The sequence below is a fragment of the Haliotis rubra genome, unplaced genomic scaffold (genome assembly GCF_003918875.1).
Source record: "Haliotis rubra isolate DU_JTF1 unplaced genomic scaffold, ASM391887v1 Scf29, whole genome shotgun sequence".
Classification (NCBI taxonomy): Eukaryota; Metazoa; Mollusca; class Gastropoda; order Lepetellida; family Haliotidae; genus Haliotis; species Haliotis rubra.
The window spans coordinates 1,694,722-1,713,349 of NW_025766957.1; the positions used below are offsets into that span (position 1 = coordinate 1,694,722).

At 38.7% G+C, this 18,628-nt stretch overlaps 1 protein-coding gene across 1 annotated transcript; it reads left to right on the forward strand.

The window, feature by feature from the left end:
- The first annotated feature begins 15,400 nt into the window (after positions 1 to 15,400).
- On the forward strand, positions 15,401 to 17,402 carry LOC124281877. The gene is made up of 3 exons (XM_046717892.1): positions 15,401 to 15,580; positions 16,239 to 16,379; positions 17,388 to 17,402. The coding sequence occupies exons 1-3, from the start codon at positions 15,428 to 15,430 to the stop codon at positions 17,400 to 17,402; spliced, it is 309 nt and encodes a 102-aa protein (XP_046573848.1). The 5' UTR covers positions 15,401 to 15,427.
- Positions 17,403 to 18,628: the final 1,226 nt, after the last annotated feature.

Genomic DNA, 18,628 nt, shown 5'->3' on the forward strand with positions numbered 1-18,628 from the left:
GCCAGGGGAAGAAAGGAAGCGGATCGGGAAGTATTGTCCTTTTGACAAGAAACTGACGCTGTATGACGACTCTCCCATTAAGTGGAAAGGTAAGTAGTATTTCTTTATTGAGACACTGTTCATATATGTATCTGCGTGTCAGTAGATACCTTATTATTTTTAATAATAGGTAAATTATGTCAATGGCTTATGAAATGCACACAGGCGGTCACATTTTGTAAGTGTCGAAGCATGCTTTTCTCCACTCTGCTACCATTTCGTCAACTCGACTGCTATTTGAAATAAAACAACTGTATTAAATATTAGATCATTTCAGACACCACAGGGCTAACGTTTTTGCCTAAACTCGAATATCACTTGATAGACTGGATCAAATTTGCCGGTTTGGCTTATGCTGACACAACCTGACAGTGTCGATATGGATGCCTCAGACTGCATATATCCGGGTTAGAACTGATCTCCAACCACCCATGCTTGGCGTTAGAGGCGACTTACGGGATCGGGTGGTCGCTGACTTGGTTGGCACATGTCATCTTATCTCAGTTGCGTAGATCGATGCTCATGCTGTTGATCACTGGATTGTCTGCCCAGATTCGATTATTTACAGACAGCAGCCATATAGCTGGAATATTGCTGAGTGCGGCGTTAAACAACACACAAAACATATCCATGAATATGTTTTATGTCAGCTGTCATTTGATCGTCTGACTTTGACTTCAAAATTAAAATTGAAATAATGTCTGTTACAATTAGCGTTTAGGGTAATAACTGCAATATCTATGAGTTAATGTTCTTTCTGAACCTTATAAGGTGATCTATATAGTGTGTGAGACGTATTTTGAACACATTTATTGTAAATAGCGTCATGGCTTTGAAAATGCGTACACGCTGAATAAAGAGTTTAAAACGTTTTTGATACAGGAAATGGCATTCCAAAAGATGGATTCTCGCGCGAGACTCGAACACAGCGCCTACCATATGGGGTGCTCGTTACATACATGTGTATAGGGATAGTTGGCACGCTGGTCTGTGTCGGGTTCCTGATCTTCAACATCAAGAACAGAAAGCATGGGTAGGTAGTTATAATAACTATATACTTTGAACATAGAATATATATACATGTATGGGGGATAAGGGATCACATGAAAGCACAAGTGTTCCTTTATTGTTTCCAGGTTTCTTCACAAACTATCCCATACAAAGCTTCTGTAGAAACCTAGAAAAAAAAATAAAGGAACACTTGTGCTTTCATGTAATCCCTTATTTTTTTCCCTTAGTATATTAACTGTGTGACTTGAATCTATGGATGTCGTTGAAATAATATCTATGAAAATATTTTGATGTAAAACGAATGTTATGACCAATTCCTATTTCTGAGGTCTTTGGTACGACAGGAAGTAGCAAACTAGTTGGGTCATCTCCTACTGCAATAGAGAAGTCTGGGTTAACTATATTGGCTCAATCATTTCAATATTACCAACGATTTGTTTCATGAATATTTAGCAACATTTTACAGGGCACGTGAAGCAACATAATAAATATATTCCTTCCAAACGGCGCATTTGTTTGAAGTTGGGTAGACATTCAGGTAATGTTTTGTTTTATCTATATGTATTCTATGTTCAACTGGCCTTGTAATGACCCTTCATTGATTATTATTAATCATGTTTGTGCAAAACACGATGTAGCCAACGAACATTCGACAAATCAGCCAAATTGCCCTCATGAATGCGGTGTACTGTACCATGAATGCGGTGTACTGTAACAAAAGGGCGGGCCCTCTCCAGTGCAACAAGGGTACTCAAGGTCAGGCCGGGGGTCAAGGTCATTATATCAGACGTGAGAGAATTTATAACGGATGTTGAAACCGGTGACATTGATCGGTGAAGATCTCGGTTATAATTTGTTTTCAGTGACCCATGCTTGTCATAAGAGACGACTTACAGGATGTGGCGTGGTCATCCGAATTGCGTAGATCGATGCTCACGGTGTCAATCACTGGAGTGTCTGGTTCAGACCTGGTTAATTACAGACCGCCCATGTAAAGTTGGAATATTGCTGAGTGTGGCGTTAAACAACAAACAAACATCGACGACACCACCAGACACAATGTAGAATTGTAAATGTCGACAGTCATTATGACAGAATGACTATATGAGGTATTCGCGAAAAGGTCAGCGTATCCTGCACCGCCGGAGGCACTCGTCATAAACACATGCAGCGGAAAGTCACCAAAAATGTAATATTTGTGTGCAAGTCAAAAGCAGAACTGCAACGGACATCATTTTGGTCAGTGCACATGTTCCGGTACTGGCCGAGTATCTTGACATGTAGTCAGCGATACCAAGTGCTCCGAGTTAAACGAAGTTCCATTATTGTGTTGTGTAGTTTCGGATTGTTTTGAAATGTACTGTTTGGGTTTTTTAAAGATAGAATCTATTTCAAAATGAAATGTATCCTATACATGTCATCACAGCTTCAAATGCTATCTCCAAGACGTACCAGGACAAAAAAACTGCTCTAATTAACTAATTTCTATTCAAGAAATAATGACTTACAGAGATATCTATAATTATATATATTACCAGAAATCGTTTCGTACCTGCTGTAAACAGATACTGCTTTCAATACGTCAATATTTTGACCAAGGGTATAATTTGCTTTGATGTGTATGGTCATTGACGCTGAATATCTATTTCCAGCCAAATCAAACTGTCCGCGCCCGTTATTAACGATGTCCTGCTAATTGGGTGCATGATGGCCTATGGCGCCCTGATCCTCTATGGCGTGGACGGCAGAGTCATCGTACCACAGAACCTTGGCCTTCTTTGTAATGTGAGTCTGTGATAGTCGTCGATTTATTGGAATTCTTAAAAGGTTCAATTAGGAAGGGTTTGGTCACCTAGTGACCAAATCGTTCGCTCGTCACACCGTAATCCCCATATGTGTACGGGCCGATGGGGTAACCTAGTGGTTAAAGCGCCCGCTTGTCACGCCGAAGACCCGGGTTCGATTCCTCACATTTTATTAAGAATATCAAAAATGGTGAAAAGAGGTAAAATTGCAGTATTTGAAAATCTTTAGAAATCATCTTCTGAGAAACAAAAGGGGCAGTGGGGTAGCCTAGTGGTTAAAGTGTCCGCTCGTCACACCGAAGACTTGGGTTCGATTCCCCACATGGGTACAATGCGTGAAGCCCATTTCTGGTGACCCCCGACGTGATATTGCTGGAATATTGCTAAAGCCGGTGTAAAACCATACTCACTCACTCTTATATGGGTACAGTATGTGAAGCCCTTTCTGGTATTCTGCGGCATAAAACAATACTCACCCCAGATTAGGTAGAAGACATATTACTATACAGGTAATAAAAATAAAAACGTCAATCAGGATTTTAAATATATTTACCTGGTGCACTGTCAAAGGTTGGCAATAACTAGCGTTCGAAATACCTGCCTGCCCGACCGCCCGGGACGGGTTATTTTCAACACGGACTGCCAGATTCTCAAATGAACCTGCCCGACGGTCGGGTTAAAATTTAGACATGTATATATGAAGATATTTTGTGGGCAGGTAAGTTTTGGTCAGGGTTGGCAAGTTTTACATCTAACCAGCCCTGTGGTCTGGCTGAAATATTTGGGAGTTTCATACCCTGTAATAACCCTGATCATGTGTATAGTATGGTGGCTGATTAGGGCCATCGCTTTCTCACCTTAAAATTCGGAAAGCGATAACACGAGACGAGAAAGCGATAACGAGACGAAGCGATATAACGAGATAACGAGAGACGAAAAGCTGAAAACGCAAGACGAGAAAGCAGGATCCCTAATCAGCCACCATAGTAGGGACAGCAAAGATTACATGTAACTACTGACCTGTCTCTCTAGGCAGATGACGACCTCAGGTTCTCTCTCTCTCTCTCTCTAATCTCTCTCTCTCTCTCTCTCTCTCTCTCTCTCTCTCTCTCTCTCTCTCTCTCTCTCTCTCTGGAAATTGCTGGAATATTGCTAAAAGTGGCGTAAAATTATACTCACTCACTACTACCTGTACACAAACCAACGATGTCGAGCTGCGTGTTTTCAGGTCCGCGTGGTGGTGTTGGCGATGGCGTTCTCGGTAGCGTTTGGGGCGATGTTCACGAAGACGTGGCGTCTGTATCAGATCGTTGCCAACAAAACAGCATGCAAACGGGTACGTACAGAATAGCATTATATGGTGATTACTAATTTATGCTATTATGGTCGGAGGGTTTTCTACAAGCAGGGTCGTGGGTTCGAATCTCCGATTTGTCTCGAATACGATCCTTGGTATGTCTCCAACCTACCCACATCCCTGGGTTTCACAAAAGTCGTCAATTCTACCATCTGTGTCACTTAACGTTGTGTCATTCAGCGACCAATTCCCTGTGTTGTGCGATATAACTGACATACTGATCAACGCAGCGTGAAAGTCCCTGACACAACATGCAGGCATTCTAATACATGTAATCTCTTCCAAAAATGTAGGGGAACTTAATTTACGATTGAAAAACATTTGGAGATATCAGTGTATTAAATAAGGCCCGTCGATCCGACCGCCCGAGACGGGTTAGATTTCAGACGGACGGTCTAAATTTACAGCTAGCCAGCCCGATGGTCTGGTAAAAAATTGAGATGTTATATACATCTGAGTCATATTTTGGTGTCTGGTTAAATCCATTTTGGACTGGTAACATTTTGAAGTCATCAGCCCTGATGTCTGGCTAGGGTTTGGGCTTATTTCATACACTGGAGATATATCGAGTCAATCAATGTTGACGTGATATTTGCATGTGTACCATTTTCATTTAAAGAAACAAAATAAACCAAAAAAACGGTTAGAAACAACAACAACTGTGTGATGCAAGATGATTGTCAAAATTAATGGTCTACAGTGTCCATTATCGACCTTCTTGAAAACCGTCAAAATCAAGAATGACACTCCATGCACGTGTAGCGGGCTACTGCGTTGTGCACGTGCGTCCCATGCGTTGTGTTTAGGGGTGGTGATAAAGAGAAATGGTGGTGCGTTCATAAGATGTCTGTCTTTGAAAAGATTTTTAACGCTTATACTTCCTATCCAAATTGAAAGTTCAGGTTCCCCCACTTTTTAAGAGTATACATTGCGGGGCAGTAGGGTAGCCTTGTGGTTAAAGCGTTTGCAAGTCGCGCCGAAGTCGCTGGTTCAATTCCCACATGGGTACAATATGTGGTACCATTTCTGGTGTCCCCCGCAGTGATATTGCTGGAATATTGTTAAAAGCAGCATAAAACCATGCTCACTCACTCTATCATATTGCAAATCATTTTTGATTTTCTAATGCTACTTATAATTCACTAGTCAGTGAGCATTTCAGTTGATGTCTGACCATCTGTTGGGCAATCATATTACTGTGCTGACGTCATATTACACTGACTAGGTAGTATGTCAAGTCAAGTCAAGTATTTTTATTCCGTATGTAGGCCATAGGCCCATATACAACATACATACATTTGTTTACAAATATAGATACACTTTAAAGGGCATACATATCAATAATACACGTGTTATTTGTTCAAATAGATTTCTTTGTCAGTATAAATATAATATTTAATATAAACATATATACACACCTTTATAAACATTTAAAATGGAAAAATGTGTGGTTTAAAGAAAATTTGGAGTTTGATTGCTCTGATTTTATAAGCATGAAAGATATATTTACACAAATTTCTTAAAAGTGTTTCATTATTTGTTGATAACAGGGACTTGAATTTATAGTAGTTTGGTTGTTCCTGATATACATATGGCAAGCATTTTAATCTAAGGGAGTTATATTCAGTACATATAAAAATAATGATACTCATCTTCCACACCCAGCTTACACAATGGACAATTACGTTCTGCAACCTCAACATTTAACCATCTTCCCTCATTATGCTTTAACCTTAATAACCCACATCTAAATTTGATCAAAATATTTCTGAAACTTTTTGTCCAAGATACATGATAAATATTTTTCTGGAGTTAACAGACTTTTAAACTCTCGGTAAATACGGTATCTTGAACTGTTATTCAATGTACAATTCCATGATTGAAAAACATATTGATTGCAACAGTCTTAAATCTATTTACAAATGAAGCTGCATCACCAACTGTCTGAGACATCCAGACGTAACCAAATCCATGTGAAAAAGTATTTCTCTAATATATGAAGCATATGTCTTATATCCACAGTTATCGTAATACATTTGCATTTTGTACACTTTCAGGGAGTTCTATCTTGATGCATATGAATAACCTTTTAACCAATACTTTAAAGTTTTACACAATGCGTTTATAAAGAGAGGATATCTTCCACACTCGCCATATACAATAGCAGTAGGTGTTTGAGGGCTGACATTCAAAAAACGTTTGCAAGCTGTTAGATGAACCTTTTCAATTTCATAAAATTTATGTATCCCCAGATTTCTGCCCCATACAGTAATATCGGCTGTATCTGCGCATCAAATATCTTAAAATACACACTGGGGTCTACTATTCCAATTCCATTTAAATTACTTATTACTTCCATTAAAGCCCGCTTACCCCTCAGTGCTAAATCATTGATGCAATTTCTCATCTTAAATGTTGATGAAAATATAACTCCCAAATATTTATAAGTATTTAATGTTGTTATTGGTTGGTCATTTAAAACCACTTTTCATTTCTTGCTAAGCGCCCTCCCTTCTAAAAACAACAATATTTGTCTTGTCTAAGTTTACTTTTAGACCTGAATATTCAGTGTAATTATGTAGAATATTAAGTTGATTCTGTAAGCCTGGAATTTTATCAGACATAAGAACAACATCATCGGCAAACATAAGTAACATGATTTCTAATAGGTCTGGGAAATAACTGCACTCCATATTTACCATATCTAGATATGTCGTCTGATAATTCACTAATGAAAAAGGAAAACAATAAAGGGCTAAGAACACAACCTTGCTTTTAAACCAATTGGACAGTCAAAATACTCAGTATATCCGTTATCACTTCTAACACAAAAGTTGTTACCGAGCTGTAAAATACTCATTACAGCAGTTAGCATTTTCCCATGTAAACCAGATTTGAATAAGCGCTTATATAACTTAGAACGGTCAATTGAATCAAAGGCTTTTCTAAAATCAATAAAAGCAACATATAACTTTTTCCTTTTCTTTAATTAGACATTTTTCTATAACACCATGCAAAGTAAAATATGAAGTTTTCATATTCCGTTTGAAAGGGGCGGCGGGGTAGCCCAGTGGTTAAAGCGTTCGCTGGTCACGCCAAAGACCAGGGTTGGATTCCCCACATGGGTAAAATGTGTGAAGCCCATTTCTGGTGTCCCCCAGCCGTGATATTGCAGGGATATTGCTAAACTCGGCGTAAAACTAAACTCACTCACTCACATTCGGTTTGAAAGGCAGTGGATGATTTGGTGCCTGATCATAAAACACGAGAGACCCACCCCGTCCAGAGCGATAAATGGTCGGTTCCTGATGAATAAAACAGATCGTTATCATAAATATATATTGTAATTTGGTTTATGATTGCATTATTTATTTGTCTAACGGTGTTTAGGTAGTGAAGGACCTGAGTTTGGTAACCAGCATAGCATCACTTCTGGGACTGGACGGCATAATTCTGGTTACTTGGTTCAGTCAAGATCCACTGGACCGCTCCGTCGTTAAACTGCCGCAACAGGTACGTTACCCGTCTTGTGTCGCTGACAACGTAGCAGTAGCAGGCGTTAGGAATGAAGGAAGTAAGGAGAAGTATGTATGACTGATACGGTCATTTTATCATAAATTCAACACCAAACTAACTCAAATTCTGGATTTTGTATCGTTGACAAATACCTATCCATTTTTCTTTCAGAAATGTATATTGACTACGGGACGTTATTTATCATACATATTAGAAAAAACAATCGCGAGTGACAAAAAATGCCAAAATAATTTGAGTCATTCTATAATGAAGACTGAGGACAATTTTTTTATGGATATACAACTTCTTTATTCTGTATAGGCGACGTTTCGACATAGATCCTAGTGACATTAGAATATATGTCGAAACGTCGCCTGTATAAAAAAAACTGTCCTCATTCTTCATCTCCTCAAATACTAGAATGTCAATCAAAGAAGTTATGTTATAATATACTACACAAAGAAATAAGCGAAAACACTATTCTTTCGTAGAACTTTACTTGACATGGCAAAATGTGTGTTATATGAAAGAATGGCTCGTCCTTTTACTTCTTTTGTATGGTATATATTCACTTCAGTCATTCGTGAACAACTCGTGTTATTCCGGGACAAGCCGAATCTTGTTGGAGGTTACGGAAAGGGGCGAGTGGTGACGAATGCGAACACAGTAAACATGGCTTCCTGTGTGTAGTGATTATATCCCCTAATCATCTACAACAAGCTCACAGCACACCAGTGTATACCTTTCGATTATATAAATACATATCACATACCCATAGTTACTCAGTAATTCTGTAATCGATGAGTATGACGATGTAACAGGTATAATCATACGGTCGTTAATAATTACTCGCCAGACCTTGGCTGTTTTCCAGACCAAACTCAAAGAGGAAGTTCACCTTCCCGCGTACTATGGAACCATTAAAAGACATTGATAAAGAGTACACTTTGTAGCAAACATTGTAGAAATAGGGCGCTATTAAGGAGATAAACATCATGTGTTGGCTAATTTCCGGGTGTTATTGAGTATTTGAAGCACGGGAATTCATTTGAAATATGAAAATGAAATATTCCCGTGCTTCACATACTCAACAATTGGCCAACACATGATGTTTATCGACATTGTAAACACAAAAGTAAACCAAAAGGTCCACACACGTTTTTGTGTCTGCACTCATTGACATCGTGTACGGGTACAGCAGTGAAATGTCATCAGCCGGCCGATTCGGCTGTCTATGGTAGCATCTGAACTGCTCATTTGTGACGTCATTCGGACTTTTTGGTTTTACAATAGTTGTGAGGTAAGGGCGAAGTACTTTGGTAATTGCAAAGAAAATTTAGTGAAAACCCAACTCATTCACATTGCTTCCACTTGACTTCTCCGTTAATTAGAGATAAACATCATGTGTTGGCCAATTTCCGGGTGTTATTGAGTATTTGAAGCACGGGAATTCATTTGGAACCGACGGCGTCAGCCGGAGGTTTCAAATGGAATATTCCCGTGCTTCAAATACTCAATAACACCCGGAAATTGGCCAACACATGATGTTTATCGACATTGTAAACACAAAAGTAAACCAAAAGGTCCACACACGTTTTTGTGTCTGCACTCATTGACATAGAGTACGGGTACAGCAGTGCAATGTCATCAGCCGGCCGTTTCGGCTGTCTCCCATGGTAGCATCTAGAACTGCTCATTTGTGACGTCATTCGGACTTTACGTCACAATATGATTTGAATGACGTCATCTCAGCTGACGACGTAACAATACAATGGTGTGAGCGATGTTTGTATGTATTAATACGCAGCGAATTTCCGGGAATCGAATACCATTTGATCACGTTTTTCAACCAATCAGATTAAAGAACACAGTGGCTTTTGGTCTTACAGTATCTTGTCAACGAGAAGTTGTGGTGCTGTATTCTAAAGGTGCTCCCAGTCTGTCAATCAAAACTGGCGCATGCGTCAATTTTGGCCAATCAGCAGGCCGGGCGCGCTGTGTGGATTTGTCAGACTTATTTCCGGGGTCAAACGATGCATCCGGAAGCGATGTGCTTCTGAATTATGCCATTTACACTCGCTATATTTATTACATATTGCTGCGATTTGATGTGTACCTTAACAAAACCATTACGGCCAAGACAACAAAATGGAGGCGGATCAAGAAACGCGATAGGCCTAACGATCAGTTAAATGTCTGCACCATCGTTCAGGAAACCTACGTCTGCCTGCTGATGAGAGAATTTGCACGAATTTCCACACTTTTGCACATGTGCAAAATCATTACCAATTGATGACAACAAATAGCAGTTTAAGACTTTGCAAGTGTTATAAACACGGACAATTCTTGTAACTACAAAATTGTTTTTGCTTTTGACGTTTTTAGTCACTATACTAGGCATTGAGTTGGTACGCCATAAAGCTCAAATGAGACAGGCGAGAAAGCCGTGACACGATGTACATTAAATCTTCATTTCGGTTAGGGTCAACCGAAATAGCAAAACTTGTTACATGAAAGAACAATGTGGCGGATATTGCCCCTTCGCTCTTAGATAGTCTTCAATTTGTCACACATTGTAGGATGTTTTAAGTTTCATAAGCACAATCTGAAGGCCTACAGTATCTTGTCAACAGAGCAAAATATTCGAGGAGTAATATTTTTTATTCAAACGGAAATATTGTCAGTGTCAGCAGTTGCCTATCATGCAATATCCAAGTATCAAAATAAGTTCATATGAGTGCCTATAAAACCATGCTTTAAATATTTCAGATTTTTTATAAAGAGTTGCATGGGACTTTGAACTGAATTACCTTCCTCCATGTTGATCGAATACGAAAACTATGTGAGAAGAATAGTGACTTTCTGGAGTATTGGAAGGAGTGAAATAAAGTGTATATCTTAATTAATTACGAGAACATTATTAGAAGTTTTGTTACCACATAAATTATTCACATATAATGGTACATTTTAGGAGTAATATTACAACTGTAATTTTGATTAATTCACTGGAAATGATAGCAAGGTATGTTTTAAGAATCTTGCTGTTTTAGTAAACGTGGGAAGGGTAATAAAATTAATAATAATCTAATCAATAATAAATAATTATTCAATTGATTGACATATCAGATTTTTTAGATTTTAAGGCAGAACTAGGCAAACAAACACCATACATATCATGGCAGGACAATCACTTGGTATTAACTTAGTTTCTTGGCTTCTGCTTTTAGATGTTTTTAAATACTACATTTACTAATAAGATAATTCTGAAAGTGATTGCTAGTATCATAACTCATTAAAGTTATTTCAACATCCAGAAAATTTGAAAAGCAAAGGCTACGTTTTGGTCAAACCCCTGGTCAGGGCATTATCCAGTCCTGGAACAGAATAACTTACAAAAAATCTCAGCTGACTTTTCATGTAACGGAATAAAGATTGAAACATATATTTAACCCATATTTGATGTAATTCTTCTGATGTATGATAAGTTTTTAGGAGGTTACTAATATTTGAAGACTGAGCCAAAGCTAGTGTTTATTAAGATGGTGGATTTGGACAAATTGTTCAAGGTTTGTTGATGGTTATTTGCAAAATGAGCTTCATATTAAATTGCACACTGGTTTGTGGTAGGAGGTGAACGCTTCAGGGCATTTTCATGTCTGTTTTCCTAAACCTTTGTTAGGACTTTTACCTAAATTTTGAATCAACTTTATTATAATTGTTATGACACCAGTAAGTATCCTCTCAGAAGGAAATAGATCAAAATCAGTGTTATGTCCTCTAGGGATATGGTCTCAGATCAAATAAAACAAAGATTATCATTGTTTAATTAAGAAGCAATAATGTCAATATGTAATTGTATTGACAGAAGGCTTTGAACATAGGATATATTCTTTGCACCTTATTTACACTAGTAGTTAGCAGTTAAACATCTCTGATGAAAAAACAATAGATCTACATTTGTATTTTGTGTAACATTCTATTTCAATGCTAGTTAATTGTTCGGATAACTGTGTATTCTCTGTTCCAAAATTTTGCATCACATGTTTCCTATTTCTGGAAGATGGGTCAGCTAGTGTACAGGTGCAGACAGTATCTTGGATCTTCTTTGTGTTCTGGTGCTGTGACATACCTGTACATAAACGCTGGCAGTTCATGAAGTCCAGTATTGTGGAAGTTTGTATGTAAATTAGGATTCCACAACAAAGTACATATAGAAAAATTAAATGGAAATGATGATTAAAAAAATGATTTCCTTATATTCAGTGTGATTTTATCATGGTGTACAGATTTTGAAGAGAGAAACTTTACTGAGAGTTGCTGCAGATCAGCTGTTGAATATTTGCTTCTGGGTATGTCCAGATACGTCCATGGAAACATATTGTTTACAAGCCCAATTACCTTTTCCAGATTTCCAAATAAGATCAAATAGATTATGCTGTGATTGATTTGTTTTACATTAATTGTACAGACAAATAAGGTGCATGAAGTAGTAGACGGGAAATATTTTCTGCTTTTTATTTACCATTCTCTTAATTCATTAAAAGATAGAAACCCATGTTTTAAGATTATTTAACTAAATTTGAACAAGGCCAACGGATAAGCAAAGGCGCCACGCGCAGTATTGATAATCTTTTATAGATACCGAAACGATGTTCACGAGTTTTAAAAATTATAAACCCAAACAACAAAATTTAGTTATCCTTCCCCTGCTAATATCTGTGACGGTGGTGAATAATTGCCAGATAGATTAATTGATTCGAAAGAAATTACGCTTCCTACAGTCTCAGCAGCTAGTCGAGACGCTTTTTCATCGGGCATGTAACTCATTTTCACTCGCCAGTTGTAATCTGCCAGCTAAAATATATTAAAAATCACATACGTATAACTTGCCTCTTAAAATAACATTCACAAAACGACGGATACCAAAGTATCACAAGCAGAATTCACCAACAACGTTCGCAATCACGTAACGTTTCTCCGGCGGTGACGCCATTGTGATTTGCCAGTGGTTGTCCCCCTAACGTCAAAACGAAGTGGGCGGGGCTTATCGGCCGGGACTGGATCGGTCTATTGTTGATGGCACAAATTTCAGTACACTCACTCAATTCTACACTTTCGTATATTAGGCTTCTACCAGCTCGGAACGTGAAAGTTAGAGCAAAATGTATAATTTTTAGACATTTTCATGAAGCGATTTGCAATCATTCGAACATGAACAAGTTATTTTCCCCTCAAGGTAGCCGAGTAACGCTAACGAGCACTTTAAAACTGATGTTATTTGTATGTTGATAAAATGATAGTTGTAAATAAATCATTATGGCACACTGATATTTCAGACTTATTGTTATTTTTCATGGGAACCCATCATCATACTTTGTCCTTTTACTGTGATTAGGAATACTTTGGTTGTTGATATCTGGTTTTCACGTCATGAAGGTAGCAGTATTGTGTGCATTATTTTCTGACGGACGATGACAACTTATGAATTTAATTTTTGGCCTAGTCACTATGTTAGGTCGATGTTATGTTGTAACTATGTAATTTGAGGTCGCATAATATGTATGTGTTCTTGTTTACACAGTCAGATCCAGCTGATAGTGACCGCCTGATTCAGCCACTGTTTGAAGTCTGCTCGTGCAAATATGGAGGTACTTAAGAACACATCTGAAAATATAACGTATTATTCATATATTGTAGAAGTCGTCACGTGACGTCACCACAGTGATTTATCTACGTTGGGCTTTAAGCTGGAATATTATTAACTGCTGCCTGACTGCACCTTTTTATGAGTATACATTCACAGGAGACCGAAAAATAACGTAATAATTACGAAGTAGACCAAAAACGTTTCATTTTATATTTTTAATGCAAGATATATTGCAGTAATAGAGACACAAAATGGAGTATCCAGTGCAAATACATCCAAAACGCTTATGAATTACGATCACACCTTATATTTAGCCAAAGAGTGCAGATGGAAATGTTTTCAACAAAAGCTGGAAAATATTTAACTCTGGGCTGTATTTTCCTCGAGGTTACTGGATGACGATCCTTCTGGTATTCAAGGGCTTGTTATTGCTGTTTGGCCTGTTTCTCAGCTGGCAGACACGTCACATCTCAATCGATGGCATCAATGACAGCAGGTGCGTCCTTTGTCTATCTGTGGTCTCTATACAGTGAGTGAGTAAGGTTTTAGGCCGCCTTTAGCAATATTCCAGCAATATCACGGCGGGGGCACCAGAAATGAGCTTCAGAAACTGTACCCATGTAGGGAATCGAAACCGGGTCTTCAGCGTGACGAGCCACTAACCACTGGGCTACCCTACCACACCCCTCTATATAGCAGTTAACACATGGCTTGCTCAGACTTTCTAAATCGCAGTTTACAGCTGCGTCCTATTTTCATGCCATATGCTCGTGGGTTCGAATCCCTGTATTTCTTACTGTGTTTGTAGCTCGATGCTCGTGATCGTGGGGGGTTTGTTTTGTTTTTAACTTTTAAAAAGCTGAGTTTATTCGGTTTTCCTTGCACACCGTGATATAACGTACATTTTGTTCAAGGCAGCATTGAACTCAACTACAGACCCGTGACACTTATATTCGGACACTTGACGAAATGCCCATAGACCTGCATGCTATGTCAGTGTCGCATAAATAATTTTCATGAAGTGAGTTTAGGATGGATCTATGTAAAATTTGACTTGCAAATTTGAAATCATCTCTGCTCTGCGCTCATAATTTCAGTTCAATTCTCCGACCAATATTTAACTAAAAATATCACATTTATCAACTTGCGTATGGCTCCACAGTGCACAAGCCCATAGGCCGCCATGGTAAAGGAGTGCACGGCACTGTACATATGTTGCTTAACTTGTTGCCATTCGATAGATAAGCAACGGGAAATTAAACAGAAATTATGTGATTGTAGGTAAGATGATTCCTCACAAGTTTGCAAAATTTGACTTGGATCTTACGAAAATGAAATTTATTAACATTATTTATGCTACACTAAATTAACATGTAAGTCTATGGAAATTACGTCAAGTGTCCGAATATAACTGGCACGGGTCTGTAGGTTAAACGTGAACTCATCATAATGTAACTCGGGTTTCATGCTTTCAATGTTACGACCCTTTTGCTATACCCTCATATTTGGCCTCTTGGCCTACATGAGACAACGAGGCAGAACAGTACTTCTTTCTGTTGTAAACCAGACTCATGAGTAAGTGAATATGGTTTTACGCCGCTTCTAGCAATATTCCAGCAATATAGCGGCGGGGGACACCATAAATGGGCTTCACACATTGTACCCATGGGGGAATCGAACCCGTGTCTTCGGCGTGACGAGCGAACCCGACCGGCCCGGGTAATGGGGATCAGTGACAATGCAGTGGATGACTAGGCTGGTGTGTTTCATCGTACGGGACATGTTGTTTATCACGGATCTGCCTAGCTGCGCCCATTAACACTAAAATATTTGTAGCATTATACATGGTATATCTGTACAGATTGTGTCTCTAAGTTTGTCAGAACCGTTACCCTACTCGTGGGTATCACCAAAGTGGTTAACGTCTAGCACCTGTATCACTTCCGGTTTTCCTATTGCATCACTTCCGGTATTCTTCTTGCATCGCGCTGTCAAAGCGCCTTCTGCCAAACTCACCCACTCCTATTACTGTCTGCATGTAGGTACACCCGGATGAGTGTGTATACCGTGGCCTTTGTATCTGCGGTTGGCGTTCCTGTGTACTACCTACTGGGGGCGGCAAACATCGCTGCTGTTCACGTCATCTATCCAATCTGTATCATCGTGGGAACATCCGTAACCGTCTGTTTGATCTTTGTCCCAAAGGTGAGACTTTTTTCACCGTGTGGCATTGGAGCAAATACGTTTCTAATTTTACATTTCGTACTTATTGGGAAGTAAGAGAGTGTCAGAAGGTCGGTACATATGCATTACAAGGGATAACAAAACATAAATAGAACTCTGATCGTTATATTTGAGTGAGTATGGTTTACGCCGATTTTAGCAATATTCCGGCAATATCACGACGAGGAACAGAAAATGGGCTTCACACATTGTACTCATTGTGGGGAATCGAGCCAGGGTCTTCGGCTCTCATGTGTAAGCCAAGCGCATCCAAGCAGTAAGCATTAAGACTAGTTTCCTAAAAAAACAGTCAAATTCGTAAGAGGTGACTAACGGGATCGGGTGGTCAGGCTCGCTGACTTGGTTGAAATATATCATCGTATCCCAATTGCGTAGATCGATGCTCATGCTGTTGATCACTGGATTGTCTGGTCCTGACTCGATTATTTACAGTCCGCCGCCATATAGCTGGAATATTGCTGAGTGTGGCGTAAAACTAAACTCACTCACTCAACTTGACAAATTGAAAAAGAGTTTACGGTTAAGGTTTTGTGTTCCCTATTTCGGATTTTTGTTGTCGGGGGTATTTTTTCCTGGAATGTCCCCTAACTGAGTTCAGTTCTAACGCATTGTGCTGTAGGTGTGTGCCGTGTGGAAGGAACCAAATGGTACCATCGACAACCAACTCCTCAATGGAATGGATGTGAAGAAGGTGGCACCAATTGACACCCTCACCGAGAAGATGGAAACCAGGTCCAGATTGGAGGCCCTGCTTCTGGAGGTATGTCCTGTGAATCAGAGTGAATGGGTGACTTAATTCACCTTTTACGTGGCATCGGCATTATTTTAGCCATATCGCGACGGTACCAAATTCATACATATACACACGTTATACTGCAGAGGTCCACACTGATGTGAACACGGTAAAATGGCCATTATCTGCAGAATTAACTGGCAAGGTTTCAGAAACATAGCACAGTTTCGTCTCTTTCGTCATACCCAAGACACATCCAGCACAGCCTAATTGATGCCTCTTGGCTCACATATTGTCCTACTGTTGTGTCACAATAGTCTTGACAATCTCCATGTTATGTTACAGTGTTTTATCTTACAGGTATACTAAATATACTGAGGGGAAGAAATAAGGGAACACCACTTCGTGGCAGTGTTCCTTTATTTATTCTCAGATTTCCTCCAACAACACTATTCAAAACTGGTGGTGAAAACTGGAGAATATTAAAGGGACACTTGAATATTCCTGTGTTCCTTTATTTGTTTCTCTCAGTATATATTACGGACACCTCTGATTGTAGTAAATATGCCCTGGTTTGAATATATTGAAACACATGGTTCCCTTGTGGGTGTTCTTCAATTTGTTTTGAATAATATATGCAATACACTTTGTTAAATATCGTGGCTGTAAGCCTGGCGTTACACATGCCTGGTTACATGCTGTGTTTAGCACAGTTAACACACACCTGGTAATACTCTGATCATATAATGGGGGTCGGTTGGGTAACTTAGTGGTTAAAGCGGAAGAACCGGTTCGATTCCCCACATGGGTATAACCGGTTCGATTCCCCACATGGGTATAATGTGTGAAGCCCAGTTCTGGTGTCCCCCGCCGTCATATTGCTGGAATATTGCTAAAAGCGGCTTAAAACTAAACAGGGCGTTATTCCACCTGATGTTCAATTTACACAAAAGTTCACCTGATATATACCACAATGAAAATATGGCCAGTTTATACAGATTTCAAAAATAGTTTGTCAATCTATTGTCCCTTCAGGTTCTGCGTTTGTAGAGGAATTGTCCGTTCCGAAGTTGTTCTTTGAATTCACCCACTCCTAATGACCCATGATATGGCGTACGTGATTTTCAAACAGGGAGAGATTGGCGTTTGAAACCCTCTAGGTACATTTCTTAGTATTATGTAAATGTTTTGTCGTCTATATTTATCAAGTCTGTATGTAAACTTATAATACGCTTGTCATGATGTAGAAAGACAACAGCACTGCAGGATAGACTGTAAGTTGGTGTCAAAGTGCCCTCTACCCCTTAATAATCCATCCATACCACGTAATGTATACGTATGACACTGTTGCTGTAAGATCTGTTTGTTCTTTGCACAAATGAAAATGTCTGACCACGGCCAGATGTATCCAGAAAACGGAAATATATTGTTTTGGCTTTGTTTGTCAATTTAACCCCAAAGAGGCCAAATATTTTAAATATACATCGAATTAGAAAACAAATAGTATACCTAAAGTATCAGGTATGTGACAATAAAGCACTCGAAAAAACGCAATAGCATCCTTTTCATCGCTGTCAAGTTCTTGGTCGTCACTTCTTAAATATTTTATTTATCAGTTTTTGTCAAGGAGAGCTTTGGGTAGACTGGTTGAGGCGGCAACCCTATAATACGTAATGACAAATATATTCAATGTCACAATCTTGCCGAAACAATGTATCCATCAAATGAACACAAAAATATTGAACAGAAACATCAATTTGAAGTCTTTAAAATCTGTTCTCAATGTTCACAATGTTCTGTGTTTAAATCTAACATTTGCTACACAACTGAGAGTATAAAACACAAAGCCGATGTAATTATCTGTTCATACGAGTGATATTTTACAAATCACAATATCTGTTTCATGTTGTACTTAACCTGTGAATTATTGCAATAAATGTTGTCGTTAGTAAAGATACTTCTGTTTTTTTGTTTATTTTATTCGTAAGGCAATATTAGCATCGATGTCTGTTTGTACCGAAGTCTGTAAATCCATTGTGCGTAAGAGGTGATTAATAAGTTCACAATCGCACGGGTGAAAGACTGGAGTGGATATTAGTTTACACTATTCACCATTAATATCTCTCGCTTTGGTCTACATAAAGCTTGGTTGATATCATCAGCCAAGATTATGATTTAGAATCAGCCCAAAATATTCTATATTTTGTCGAAATCGACGAAAATTACGTCGTCATTTTACCATCACAAATAACATTGCTGACAGAGTTGCCTAAAGT